At 39.3% G+C, this 14,983-nt stretch overlaps 1 protein-coding gene across 3 annotated transcripts in view; it reads right to left on the reverse strand.

Moving 5' to 3' along the window:
* Pik3c2g (phosphatidylinositol-4-phosphate 3-kinase catalytic subunit type 2 gamma) overlaps positions 1 to 14,983 on the reverse strand; it is a 347,375-nt gene that overhangs the window by 81,273 nt on the left and 251,119 nt on the right. For all 3 annotated transcript variants that reach the window (XM_037204039.1, XM_037204040.1, XM_028872205.2), the window contains 2 exons: positions 10,880 to 11,036; positions 6,397 to 6,506 (listed from right to left, as the gene is read on the reverse strand). In XM_037204039.1, coding sequence (XP_037059934.1) covers positions 6,397 to 6,506; positions 10,880 to 11,036 — 267 coding nt within the window. The remainder of the gene's footprint in view (positions 1 to 6,396; positions 6,507 to 10,879; positions 11,037 to 14,983) is intronic.

Raw genomic sequence — 14,983 nt, forward strand, 5'->3', positions numbered from 1 at the left:
GTAAAAAATTAAAATAATAAATAAACAAGGGCTCAGAAAATTAGTGTGGTTTGAGTTATAGTGAGATTAAAGAACCACGAAGGGCTTTCACAACGGCAGAAGGAATTCTGAGAACACTCTTTGAATTTGTTTTCTCAGTTTTCAGAAATGTTGAATGCCTTGGTTGTTACTCCGTCCAAGTTCTGTTTGCTCCTTGTGAGCATTCATCTCTGTAGGTATCAGCAGTTAAGCTAAATTAAAGGAGATTTTTACCCTTATTTGTGAAATAAAACAGTTACATTATGTAAATTTGTAAGACACTAAGTACAAATTCTAGTGTAATGATAAAGGAACTCAGGGATCTACACCCCCACCATGTTCTTTTGCTCAGGTCCAGAGAGAAAACAGTTACAAAGGCATGAGACTGTGTTTGGTTGCCTTTGGGCATGAAGCCTGTCTTGTTATTTAGCCATGAGATCAAAGGGAGAAGGAGGGGGCACACAGGATTCCCTGCATTGTGTCTGTAGTTGTGGTGGCTCAGGAAACTGTGACTCAGATGTGAGTCCAGGTACACACTTTTAGAGGCTGTCAACATCTCCATCTTCTTCAGAATCATCTCATCTGGTGCCACAACATTTCTTCTACACAATGGTTACTCCTAAAGCTGTTCTCCAAAGTGCCAAGTTGAGAGAAATGACTCTGAACTGTTCTTTGGCAAGAGTACCCCTACAGGACTCAAGCAACAAGCTCCACAGACACTCATATGAAAGACCAGTCCAGTAAGAACAAAGACAAGTACATAAATGAATCAGGTGTCTCTGAAACTTACACCAGAGAATGTCAGAAAATTGGTAGTGGGGCATAGCTCATGATGGGCAAGACAAACAAAGCAGGCCTCTTTCCAGTTGAGACCAGATAGGTCCTGTTGGTTTCTGACACTGTTGGCTTATTGTTTGAATCTGTGCATGTCATTTATCCTTCAAATGCCAGATTTTTTTTTCTTTTTTGTTTGAAGTTTTGCATTGTTTCACATTAGCTTCTAGCTGAAGAATAGTAGATGGTATGTTGTCTGAATCACAGTATCTGCATGGTAGTCCAAAGGGGTCTCTGGGTATCCATGGACAATATCTTCTCTCAGTTTTGGAGAGGGAAATGGATGATGTGAAAAGCTCTGTCTAGATGTGGGAGGGGAGGTGGGTGGTGAGTCTATACTTATCATTCCAGTCCATCTGTGAGGAAGGTTATCTGTTTCTAAGGACAGCTAACCAGAGGGTTGAGAGTGATTGAAAATTCTGAAATAACCCGTTTGGACAGGATTTTAATGGATGGTTTCCTTTGTTGCCTAGCAGTGGGTGTCTCAGAGATACTCCATGAAAGCATCAATTTGCAGGGGCCTGAGTCATGATTCTTTCTTGATTCCATTCAGCGATGCTTCTCCTCAAGAAGGGGTAGAAGGAAGTTGGGGAAGAGAGAGGCATTGGCAGTGATGTGAAAAAAAACCTTTGTGGCCAGCAAGCCAGTTTTATTTTTCTTTTCTTCTCTATACCATTAATTACAATATAATTTTCAGTGCCTCACAGCATGTAACATCCTCTGAAATACTTACAATCAGCTCTTGACCTGAATGCACACACCCAGGAGTAGGGAAGCAATCTGTGCTGCTCACACCCAGATAGAAAGAGTCAGTTCTGGCTTTCAAGTCTCCAGCACAGTTGAAAGGGGAGCCTCCTGATGCTAACAGTGTAGGAAGGATGTGGGAACTTAGGGTGACCATAACGGTACATCTCACACGTCTCAGTCCTTACTCACCCCCCCTCCCCAGCTGTGATCCTGGTGACAGTGAGTAGGTAGATTCTCTTGTCTTATTTTTATCTGTTACTTGGTAATTACTACAGAATAAGCAGCAGCACAAAAGGCTTGAAGAATCTCAGAACAAAGGAAAGAATAAAAGAATGTAAACATAGAGACTATATGTATCTCTCCCAAATACAGTATATAATTAATAAGGTGTGTGTGTGTGTGTGTGTGTGTGTGTGTGTGTGTGTGTGTGTGTGTGTATTTAATTATCTCCACAGAAACAGCAAATACCCATGATGGGTTCATTACAGGACTTGCTTCTTTTTCCGTGAATAAGCATTTCTTTTTTTAAGTTCTAAAATCCATGTAATGTTCGAGAACACAACTAAAGAGAACAGTATGATTTATACAAAAGTACACTTGAATATTCCTGTGACCTCCACAGCTACAAGTTCAACTAACCATGGGCTAAAAATACTTTGAAAATATTTTTTTCTTTACAGAACACAGACAGATTTTTCTTTCTTGCCATCAGTCTCTGAGTAACACAGTATATTAGGTACCATTTCCATCATATTAGTGTAAAAGTATTTATATATTAATTAATGTATTACATATTATAATGTAAGGTTATATACCATTTCCATTGTATTATTATAAAAGTAATCTAGAGAAGACCATGGGAAAATAAGAGGATGCTGTAGGTCATGTATACACATTATGTCATGTTATGTAAGAGACTTTACCATCTTAAGATCTTGCTATCTTTGGGAAATTCTGGACCAAGTATGTTTTGGGTACTCAGAGATGGTTGTAAAGAGGTACATATAATTTCTAGCATTCATTAAAGTCCCAAATGCTCTACCTAAGTTGCTTGTCATTTACAATTGACCTAGATTTGTTTAAACCTACTCTATTCATTGTTTAAGTATTTAAAGAAGAAATAATGTATACTTTAGAAATTCAAATATTCAAACAATAGATCATAGGAAACAGTTTTTGTATTGCAAGGAAATAGGCACAAATGATAGATATTTCTGGACCTTCTATATTGAGTTCTTTTTTTGTGCTAGATGGAAATGTCCCTGAGTTGTTCATCCTGCCCAAAGAACCTGAAGAAGACCTGAATAGACACATCAGACTGCTGTGGAATAATCCTTCAGCACAATGTGAATATGTATTACTCTCATTGGTTAATAAAAAGCTGACAGTCTGGTAGCCAAGTAGGAAGTTAGGCAGGACAGCCAAACTGAGAATGATGGGAAGAAGGAAGGTGGAGTCTGGAGTCACCAGCCAGCCAGAGAATGAGTGGGACATACAAAATGGAATAGAGTTAAAAGCCATGAGCCTTGGGGCAGCACATAGATGAATAGAAATGGATTAAGTTGTAAGAGCTAGTTAGTAACAAGCCTGAGATGTTGGCCAAGCATTTATAAGTAATCTTAAGTCTCCATGTTGCGTTGGTTATTTGGGAGCAGACAGTTGGGACAGGAAATTTCTGCCTACATCAGACCTAAAATTATAAAGATGTTCTACTAAAACCTTAGGATAAAATACACTAATGAGACTCTTGAGGATTAAGAAAGAGTAAATTTCATGGTAAATTTTGCTGAGAAGAAAATAGAGACATCATTTTAACCCATTTGGGAACGTGGCAAAAGTAAGACAAGAAGGAAAGTGACTTCTGGGAACCTGCATGAGTCTCCAAAGGCAGCAAGTAGAGCAGATTTTACACAAAAACATCCAAGGAACTCTTAATGGTGAATAGAGATACTGTTTTGAGGGAGGGGTTTCTATCTTTGCAGAGGTTAGAGGAGCTCAGATGTGAGGATAAGTGCCCGTGGAAGGGTGAGGACATCTTGATTAAACTATGACCTGGATTATGGAGTGACAGGTATCTGAGAAGCTGTAGAAGAGATGACCTTGAGCCTACAGACTCCTGGTTGATACTCCGCATTCTAGAACCTCATCACACGGCTGCACCTCTTGCTGCCTATGTCTTGCAATTTGTTTCATGTCTCTTGGGTTTTGCTTTACTAATCTAAATATGTAATTAGGAATTTCGCTACTCACAGGGTTTTTATGACAATGAAAAGCACTTACAATAGGACCTGACACATAAGAAGCACTATCTTAGGTGTTAGCTTATTGTTAAATGTCTTCCATATACTTAATTGCAGCCGGGCATTTCAATTGTACTTTCCCTCAAGTAGGGCTTGTTTCACATTCAGATATTCACAGGAATGGGAAAGTAGGAATATACCCCTTCCTCTGCTTTACTTGGGAGAAACTGATGTAACCAACCAAAATTTTGGTTGAGATGAAATTATGCAAGACAACATATAATTGCAATATATAGTACATAAAAAGAGCTTATCCTGTAGAATCATGAGAAGAAAGATTAGTGAGTGCTGAATAACAAGGTTTCAGGGGTGATATATTATTTGTCTGGAGTTTCATGTTTAAGTAGGATTGAAGGTATGGTTACACACCCCCTCTAAAAATTTATGATTTATATATGAGTCAAATAGACAAATGCAGGATGAATGTTACATCATGAAAATTATCTATCCTGGAAAAATTTACATTGGGGGGTAATAGAAAGAGATCAATAAGTTTTGAAGGAGACACTCCGATGGGAAGGGTAGGAAGGAAGAGATAAGGAATGGTAAGATGAAGTGTTGTTAAATACGGGGATGATGTATTCTATTTTACGCAACTCCATGCTGCTTAATCCTAAAATGGAGAACGAGTCTAAACCTGCTTCTCTACAAAGTGGTAGAAGAAAATTCCATTAGGAAGAAGAGCATTTGCAGCTGTGCAATTGCCCTGGCAGAGGTACAGCAGTGGTTCAGGAGGATAAACCCACTGCCAGGAGGTTGCTGGCTTGGATCTGCTTCCTGTACTTGGGCCGGTCCCTTTGAAATGGATGGAGGCAGTGAATTGGTTTTGGGAAGATCATTCATACACAAGATCAAAAGAGATGGGCAAAATGGGACTCTGGCTAATGAAGTCTGTCCACAGTTTTTTCTGGCCAGGGTCTGATAGTTCTTTCTTTACTTTAGTATCTATATACCTATGTGGTAGGAAGGACTATTAGTCAATATTATCTATCTATCTATCTATCTATCTATCTATCTATCTATCTATCTATCTATCTAATCTATATGTATGTGTACTTAATTAAGAGATTGTTTAGTTTAGTTGTTGCTGTTTTGAGACAGGGTCTTCCACTGTAGTCCAGGTGCATCTGGAACTAACTATGAAATCCAAGCTAACTTTGAATTCATGGCAGTCCTCCTGCCTCAGCCTCCTGAGCTGAGGATATTTTTTAAAGAATGAAAAAGCAAACAAACAAAAACTTCTACCAGTCTTTCCTAATGCATCTCTAATGGTAGATTAAAAAAATAATAAATAGGTATCAGAAAAGGTCCCCCCTCTACCAAGTGTTACTTAGTAATATCATCTAGTTTCCAGAATTGACCCCTGGGAAGACTCCAGAACAGAAAGATGAGACCTAATCTGAGCCCCTCTTGCTTCTGTGCATGGTGGGGAAGATCCTTAACCCTCTGCATCTTGGTTTTCTCCTTTGAATTTTCATTGTCACTATCATCAGTATAAGGGCCCTCATGGTCTATCATCTTTGATTCTGTCATTTGTCTTAAATTCCACTGCTGGTCGTGCCGCCTGTCTACTCAAGTTCATGAGAAAGAGTTCCTGATGGGAGTGAAGTTCTGCCCTCTTGAAGCCTCACTGCACCCTGGCCATGAGGACACACTCTTTATTGTACAATAGGGAAATGGAGGGGGGATTCAAACCCTGGAGGGGTTTTAATTTAACTGATGTTTCTTTCCAAAGCATATGCTCCAGTGAAAATAATGCAATCTGTGTTGAAAATATCAGTGATTAAGAGATTGAAGTAAGAGTCACTCTGAAGAAAGGGAACAAAAGAGTTCCGTTTGCTTTCCGTGAGCTATGCACAGGAATAACTGCAGTTGACATTTACTGAATACTTGAAATAGTCTGAGAATTATACTCTATGTTCAAAAAGAAAATCAATGTAGGGCGTTCCATTATAAAAACCACTGTCCTTTGCCCACAGCCTTGGCGTCTAACTGATGTTCTCTGCATTCTGGTGAGACTCTTACCTTAAAGTACATCAGTGTTTCCCAGATTTGCTTGATAAAAAATAGATTAAAGCTAGATGACAGTCACAGGTTTTTGACTAAATATCCCAATATTTGTATTGTCTTGCAGATGAAAGTTAAGGGCCCGTTTCTCTTCATAAATCTCTTTCTCTAAATTGTTTTTCTGGACAGAGTTCAAGTAGAATAACCAATTTATTTATGTCAGCCCTTGCTCTTTGCAACGACCTCTTATTGAGCAATCTGCTAGACAAAGAAGCTAGTTAGCAAACAATAGCATCTGTGGAGATACCAGCCAAGGCCTTCTGCTTGTAGACACGCACACTTCTCTGTTTCTGTTCTTTGAAAATGGGGGCACAGATGGTTCTAGAGATGTCAGCTTCATACCAATGACTAGTTTAACCTGAGATCACCTCAAATGTGGAACATATGTCAACACGTATGAACACACATACACATTTGCAGCTCATCTTACTTGGTAAAATGACTTGTGGCTTCCAGATCTGTGTCTTGTGGACGGAGATTGTTATATACGTATTTTAGGTCTTCAGCTCCACTTAGCTCAGGCAGTCCTGCATGCAGCATCTTGATATCAACAAAACCCAAAACCGAAAAGGAAAGAATAAATACAGACAAAATCAAGCTTACTTGGATCACTCTAGTGATAGACACACAAACATTTATGTTTGTTTTAATGTGCCTTTCATTTCATCTGCATGAATGGACATCATTTCATGCTTTTGAACCTCTCCTACTTAGTGGAGGGATATCTGTCTGTCTGTCTGTCTGTCTATCTATCCATCCATCTCTGTCTAATCTATCATCTATTTATACAAGCTGACATGTTCAGACTATAACAAACCAGATGAATCCAACTCTCTCTCCACCATATGACTGACTAAAGATAACAAGACCCAAGTCCACCCTTTATATGTCCCATCCCTTGGAGAGGAATCATTGAGTGTGATAATACCAGAGAATATGGATGGCTCCATAGTGGGTCCTACTTAGCCCTACTTGTCTGTTCTCTGACCCACTGCAGTGTATATCATAGGTTTTTTTCTGGAGTTCATGGGTGATACATGTAGCTGGGGTGGTGGGGAAGGAAGAGGACAACTATAACAGGTAGGAATGAACAGATACAAACACTGGGTGTATGAGTCATTTGTTCTAAGGACAGGACTTTTGTTTCTATTCTGATATTAAGCCCAGCTCTATTTTGATAGCTTCACGTAGGGAATCTGTGCTCTTTCCTTACCATATAGGGAATCTAGAAAGATTTCCACTGAGAAATATCTGCTATAATAATGGGAGTGATAAACATCTGAAACTGGGTGAATGGTCCCTGTGTTCTTTGAGAGTCTTCCATAATAGTTTATATTGATTTTTTTTAATGGGAGAAAAGCTGACGAAATACAGGCTTTTATGTAGTGAACTCAGCCAGCAACACACTCGGGTCTCCTACAGATGTTCCTTTTAAGCAAGATGGGAATTACATAGATTACTTTTTGCTTGCTTTCCCCATGAGGAAACAAAAGCACTGCAGATATCTGGCAACAAGATGCTTTCTGCTGAGGATGGGTCATTAACTCCACATTGAACCCACTGAACGCCTGTGCCTTGTGATCTTGTGTATTGATCGTTTGCAGAACCCAGCCTTGATGACCTGTGCCAAGTATTTCTCAACTTGTAACTGGGTCATGGTGTAGTGCACTGAACTGTGTTTAAAGATGTCAACTTGAGAGTCAGAATGGAAAAAAAGCCATATTAAATGTGTATGTAGAAAGCAAGTTTTCACAAATTTAAACTTGGTTTTAATTTTAAGAGAAGCTTTAGCTAGAGAGTATGTGGTCCTGAAATAGCCACTGAAGACTTTATCAAGAGTCCCACAGTATCCACACTGGAGTAAAGCAGAGGAACGGAGGTAGATGACCAGAAAGCACACATGTGAGGCAACCACACATCACAATTTTGCGAGCATGTGTCTGTGGGATTAAGTGGTCTGCATTGCTTCCGATTCTTATTACTGTTTCTGGAAGAGTCTAAATCTGAGATTATCACTTAGTGTGTATGAATGATCTCCATTGCTAATTTTCACCCTTATCCTAAAAGTCAAACCGCTGTTTTTACTAATTGTGTAAGAAATTATTTCAAAACAGGATTAAATCACTATATGTCAAATTTAAAAATGTAGTCTGTGTGTGTTTGTGTGACACATTTGTGGGTGGGTGCCCATGGAGGCCAGAAAAGGGCATTAGATTCCCTAGAACTGGATTTCAGGTCATTGTAAGTTGCTGCTGGATGTAAGTTGGTAGTGGCAACTGAACTCGGGTCCTTTGCAAGCACTCTTAACCACTAAGCACTCTCCCCAGCCCCTTTCCTTTCCTTAAATTCAATAGAGTACAACATTTTTGATGTTGTTGTTGGAGACAAGACAGCCTTGAAACTGTAATTTTCCTGCCTCAGCCTCCTGACTGTAAGAATTACAGGCACAAGCCACCATGCCTGGCCTAACATTTACATTTTTTTAAATGATTAATTAATATTAATTAATATTTTTAAAGAAATGCAGAAAGCTTAATAAACAAAAAAATTCTGAACAAGATGTTCCTATTCATTGAGATGATCTGCTATCATATTAACCTATCATGCTTAATTGTCATCCAGCATAATTTAATGCCACTGGAGAAATAGCTCCATGAAACTTGACTTGTGGGTTTTTGTTCTGGACACCTGCATCTGGTTAAGGCATTCATTAGAGCTGGGACTATTCTTTTTCTATAGTTTTTATAATGTGATTATCACTTACAAAAGCTGGAAACCTCAGTTACTTATATATACAAATCATCACTATTCAACTGAAAAATTTAAGAATCTGGGTCTTATATGTTAACCTATCATTTACAGTTCCTGGCACACAATAGGCCCTTGAGAGCTCATGGATTCATGATTAAGATCTTGACAGAGTCCAACTAGACCTTCCTGAGTTTAAGAGGACATTAGAGTTGATAGTGCCTGGATAGCTATTATGTAAATAAAGTCAAATTTGTGAATTTAGTGCTCATAGAGTTCTCTCTGTATTATGGAATCAGCTTATTATAAACTGTAAGACATCCTATTAAAGCAATAGAGTCTAACACAATTGGGAGCTAGGACACAGACTGACAAATAAGAATTGCTGGCTATAGTTGGAAACTTAACTTGGAGATCCTGAGGCCTGGGGATGTAACTAAGTGGGAGAACTCTAGGTTCAATTCCCAATGCAGGAAAAACAAACAAAACAAAACAAAGGACACATTAAAATATCTGAATTGTGGAGAAGAAACTAGTGAGATTGAGAAACTGAATCTTCAGCTTTAAGCAATACTAATACAAATTTAAATTCAACACAGGCATATATGATCCTGTATTGGTCAGTACCCTTTCAATTGATTGATTGAATGAATTTTGAGTCAGGGTTTCATGTAGTTCAAGCTATCCTCAAACTTGTTTTGTGACCAAAGATGACCTTGAACTTCTGGTCCTCCTGTCTCTTCCTCTCAGGTTCTGGGTTCTGGGATTACATGTGTGTACCGGTACACCCAATTGTCTGCAGTACTAGGTAGGCACTTTACCAATTGAAACATATCCCTAGCCTGACAGTACTTAAATTAAATTAACAATGATCTCATATTATCATATTAATTAACTGTACTCTACTATATGGCAGACACTATCATAAGTACTTTATGTTAATTATCAGATAGAGTTATGAAAATTAATCTATTAATACCTTAGCATAATGCCTGGTCCATATGATACATTCATTACTAGGTCATTTATCCATCGATTCCATAAGATAACAGCTATTATCCTCATTTAATAAGGAAACAGTATTTAGGTTTAAGTATAAGTACACCCAAAGAATGTAATCATTAAAGTACCAAGCTGGCATTTGAAATCAGAGAGACCCAATCACCAAGTCTGTCTTCTTACTAACTATTAGCAGAATTGAAAATTCTAAGCCAGTTGTGTTTGATAGATTCCAAATCACACATTGATGGATGAGTGGTATGTTACTCTTCTACAGGTGGATTACCATGGAGGTATGCACTCAAAGAAATCACCACATCATTCTCCAAAAGACATTTCTATTGGGTTCTTCTTTCCTTATACTATGTGACTATTCTTCATCTCTTTGCAGTGGACACTGGAATGAAACACGGAGTCCTCTATGATCCAGAGAAATAGGACCACAGCTCAGTAGACCCAATATATGCCGCTAAATGCATCAGTCTGCAGTCCCATCACTAATTAATCAGTCACACTTTTAGACTCCTTTTGCTTTGAATTAAATTTGCATGTATGTGTCTGTATGTGGTTATGGGCCTAGTTGCATGCAGGAGAGTGCATCAGGTCCCTGGAGCTGGAGTTACAGGCAGTTGTGAGCCACCTGATGAGTGTGCTGGGAACTGGACTCAGGTCCTATGCAAGAGAAGTTTGTGTTTTTAAATCACTGGGACATCTTTCCAACCCTAGAGTTTGTAGTCTTGACCCTACATTCCTTAATCTGAATAGTGGTCATGTGCTCAGAGGCAGATAGATATTGAGACAAGGAAGCCAGGATGAATCTACCTCATCTACATCATGAGGTTGACATCGTATGCAAATTAAATAATTTTGAGGCAGTTTTCAAAAAGGGACAATGCAACCAAAGATGTTATTTTAAAAATGACTTTCCTTGAACCTTAGTCAGCCCTACATAGGAATCCCCCCTGAATGCACCACCAGTGCCACGATGGTAACGTCAGATGGGACAAGTATAAATTAACATTGAATTGTCAAGAAACATGTTCTGCTGCTCACTCCATTCTGTTTTAAAAGCTCTTTGGGGAAACTCCAACCCATTAGGACAAATAGATCACTGGAGGAGACACAAATGAAGCTCAGGACTGTTATTATTTCTCCAAGGGACTTACCATTTCTAGAAGGCTCAGGATCAGCTGGCTGTGTTTCCTGATAATGTTATAAGCTCTGCAGCAAAGCTCCACAAAGTCTTGAAAATGCTGTGTATTTTTTCCACCTTCGGTAATAAAGTACTCCATCTCTGAAGTAAAAATGAAAGGGGCTCGGTCCCTATAAATAAAAACAATAGCAGTCATGAGGAGAAGATGTGGTTTTTAGGGCTATCGTAGGTAGTTACCACAATGTATTTCCTGTTGATTTTAGTCCAGTGTGGGTCATTGTGGATCAGTGAAAAAAACTTAGTAATTGAGGGCTTTGAATAACTTGGCTGCAGTAGAGAAGAAAGCATAAAGATTGCTACGACATCCATCTATATTGTCTCAAATTAATTCCCAATTACACTTGGACAGAATGTATCTACTGAGAGACGATAGGCTCTATAAACAGCACAAGTTAGAGCTGCCCAAAGTCGTTACTGAAAGTATATTTACTGATGCATTTTGAGATGATAGAACTTGAGTTCAACATTACAGTGTCTTAAAAAACCATTTTCTTCCCTTGGAAGGCAGACTCCTTAGGATGAGAGTTTGGATAAAGTTTAAGATATTATAATAACAAATTCTTCCAGAAGATAATTTATGAAACAACAACAACAACAGATGTAATCAATTCACTGTCATATGCTTAGCGAACAGGGTGTTTTCTAAAAGATAGCCATAATTCATGTCACACATGACTCAGTAAAAACACAGCACACAAAGACATTGCAGACCGTGTTTTCACACAAGTCATACTGCCCCCCGTAGTCCAAGGGATGGAAAAACAGGTCAAATTCCCCAAAATGTTATTAGTGTCTCTAAGAGAAGCAGGTGGGGGAGGACCAGAGGTGTCTTTAGCTGATGAGGTCTCAGCAGTTAAATCAATGAGGGGGATTTTACACCAATGTGTCTTACAGTCTTCAATAGCATCTAGATAGGGACACAAATGTAGGTAAACTAGAACAAAATATGTTTTAAATGTGACAGTCTGGGTTCAAATAGGATTGCACCAAGTTACAACTGAGGGAATTGAGAGGTAGTTCACAGTCACTTTAGAATAAAATAGTGTCCTATGCTGATACAGGCTTTGCTGTTTTAATAAAAAGGCAGTCGAGCTGGAAATCCCACCAATATGACTCAACTAGACCTTTCCGAAGTATGAGAACTCAAATGAAGAAGTTATGTGAGCACGTCTCAGACAGGGGACTCTGGTTAGAGACAAAGTGTTTTCTGAAATAGCATTAGGTTGTGGTTGTTCTGATGTGTGACTTTAAATCTGGGCACTGTGGTTCACACAGTGCTCCAGAGGCTAAGGCAGACTGTGAGCTTGAGGCCAGCCTAGACTACATGTTTAGTTCCAGGCTAGCCTGGTCTCAGAAGTGAGATCTTGTCTCAGTATAAAATAATAAAGTTGATATTTTTTGTAATACATGCTATCAAGAGAAGTCAGAGTACCGAAAACTTTCACTTGGCTTGCTTCGGCTTGCTTTGCCTTTCTTTGTCCCAAACTGTATTCAATAAAGTGTATTGAGCCCCGGCACTGAGCAGAACCTCTCAAGTGCCAACTGTAACATCTCGAACTGTGATCACTAAATTTTGCTCCTGGGCTTTCCCACTCATTCTATGAGGTACTTTTTGGGTCCACATTTCAGCAAAGCTGGGAGAAGAGATGTTGGAAACACAAGATAAAAGCACAGGTTCTAATCTTGAACTTGCTGTGACTTCATTTTTTTGAGTTTAAATTGGGTACCAAATCTCAGCTGTTAGACGACCTGAGGGGCCCAACATGGGAAACATTTATGTGCCTGGCTCATGGAGAGTACCGTGCACTCAGGGAATGCCACAGCTGGAAGAGGATCCATGCACAGAGCCCAGGCTGCAGGCCCCATGATCCAGTTCTCAAGTTTGGGTTTTGTGCATCACTAGTTCTTGTTCTTGGATCTCATTCTTCACCAAATGGGTGGGGACACTTGATTATTGGTATTGCTGAGAGGATCACACAGCTTAAATGGCAGAAAGCACTTACTGCCACATGGAAAGCTCTCAGTACACTTTAGATATCAGTCTTGTATGTTATTGTAAGTCTTCAAACAGCCAAGAGTGTTTGCAGAGCTGAACTATGCCACAGCTAAGCCTCCCTCTATCTTTTCACTAAAAACATGCCATCAGCTCCCACTTTTTACTTTAAGATTGAATTTAATCCTGGTTTATCACTATAAACTGCTTGGCTACATGGGTCCTTAGGCTGACTTTTCCTTTTGTTGTACATTTGATGGATTGGTACCCTTGTAGTTTCCACTCTGAGTAAGTGTAGTGGTTTGAAGACTAAATGTGCTTCATAGGCTCATGCTTTAAATGTGTGTTCCCCAGTTGGTGGTGTTTTTTGGGGATGTTATGGAATCTTTAGAAAGTGGAGCCCTGCTGGAGGGAATACAACTCTGAGGGTGGACTTTGCGATCCCCACCCCACTTTTTATTCTCTCTCTGCTGTGTATTGATATATGAAAATATGACCAGCCAGCTTCCTACTCTGCCAGCATGCCACACCTGCCCCACTATAAGGGATTCTGTCCCACTGGAACGATAAGCCAATGCAAACCTTTCTATTCTTTAAGCTGCTTTTGGCCCTGGCATTTTATCACAGCAACAGAAAAGTGCCTTATGCACCAGTGTTTCAGCAGAGTTTTAGGAATATTGTCTTAGTTAGGCTTTACTATTGCTGTGAGGAGACACCATGACCACGGCAATTTTATTTTTTTATTCTTTGGTGTTTTTTTTTTTTTTTTTTTTTTTTTTGAGTCAGGGTTTCTCTGTGTAGCTTTGGAGCCCATCCTGGAACTCGCTTTGTAGACTAGGCTGGTCTTGAACTCACAGAGATCCACCTGCCTCTGCCTCACGAGTGCTGGGATTAAAGGTGTGTGCCATCACTACCTGACCCACGGCAACTCTTCTAAAGAAAACATTTAATTGAGGGAGCTCACTTACAGTTCAGAGGTTCAGTCCACCATGGTGGAGAGCATGGCAGCATGCAGGCAGTTATGGTGATGGAGAAATAGATGAGTGTCCTGTATCTTGTAGGCAACAGGAAGTTGTCTGAGACACTGGGCAGTATCCTGAGTATATTAAACCTCAAAGCCTGCCTCCACAGTGACACACTTCCTCCAACAAGCCCAGACCCACTCCAACAAATCCACACCTCCTAATAATGTAGCTCCTTATGAGATTATGGGATTATGGGTGCCAGTTACATTCAAACTATCATAACTATCCTAGACTTCTAAAATCAGAAATAAATCTACATTTTTTTCTTTTCTATCTTATACTATGTTTACTGTAAATTAAGCTTTGGAAGTAGTTTTTGAAAAGTCTAAAATCCTACAAATTCCTGAACATTTCTAATGTGGAAGATACACTTTTCTCTTTTCAGCTGATAAGACTACAACTGGCCAAACTGATTTCTCTTAGAAACTTGTTGTGGTTCTGTCTCCAAGAAATGACAACTGCTTCTTCCCTGGTCCTGCCATGGTAAATCAGGTGCAGAAAACCCACACAGAAGCTCAAGTACCTGAGAGAAACATCCAAATTGGAGAAAAATGTAAACTAACAGTAATATTGAAGAGACAGATTTCACTGTGTAAATATCACAGTCAAAATGTTTAGGGAGCCCAACAAAATAAAAGCTTCCCTTTATATATATTTTTTGCTCACTTTCAATAAACTTTATAAAAATAAGAATTATACTAGAACTCTACTCTAAATGAAAGGAAGTATTAGATACAGCAAGGGATCCATCTGGTGCCTGTACATTACACAAGCTTCAACTCCACTGTGCTTTGTGAACTGACTCAAAAGTGAACCTAATTCTAGATCGTAGACTTAGGGGCTTGAGGCCTCTCTCTGAAGTTTTGTGTTATTAGAAATCCAGGACGTAAATTGTTTTCCAGATTTGTTACTTCACTGGTGCTTGTCAGAGCTGAATCTGCTTTTGTTTCTTTCCTCTGACCCTTTCGACTGTATTCGTTTCCTATACCTCTTTCTCTTCCCTCCGTCTGTCTTTCTGTCTGTCGTCTCTCTGTGTTCT

The sequence above is a fragment of the Peromyscus leucopus genome, chromosome 3, assembly GCF_004664715.2.
Source record: "Peromyscus leucopus breed LL Stock chromosome 3, UCI_PerLeu_2.1, whole genome shotgun sequence".
In the NCBI taxonomy this organism is placed as follows: domain Eukaryota; kingdom Metazoa; phylum Chordata; class Mammalia; order Rodentia; family Cricetidae; genus Peromyscus; species Peromyscus leucopus.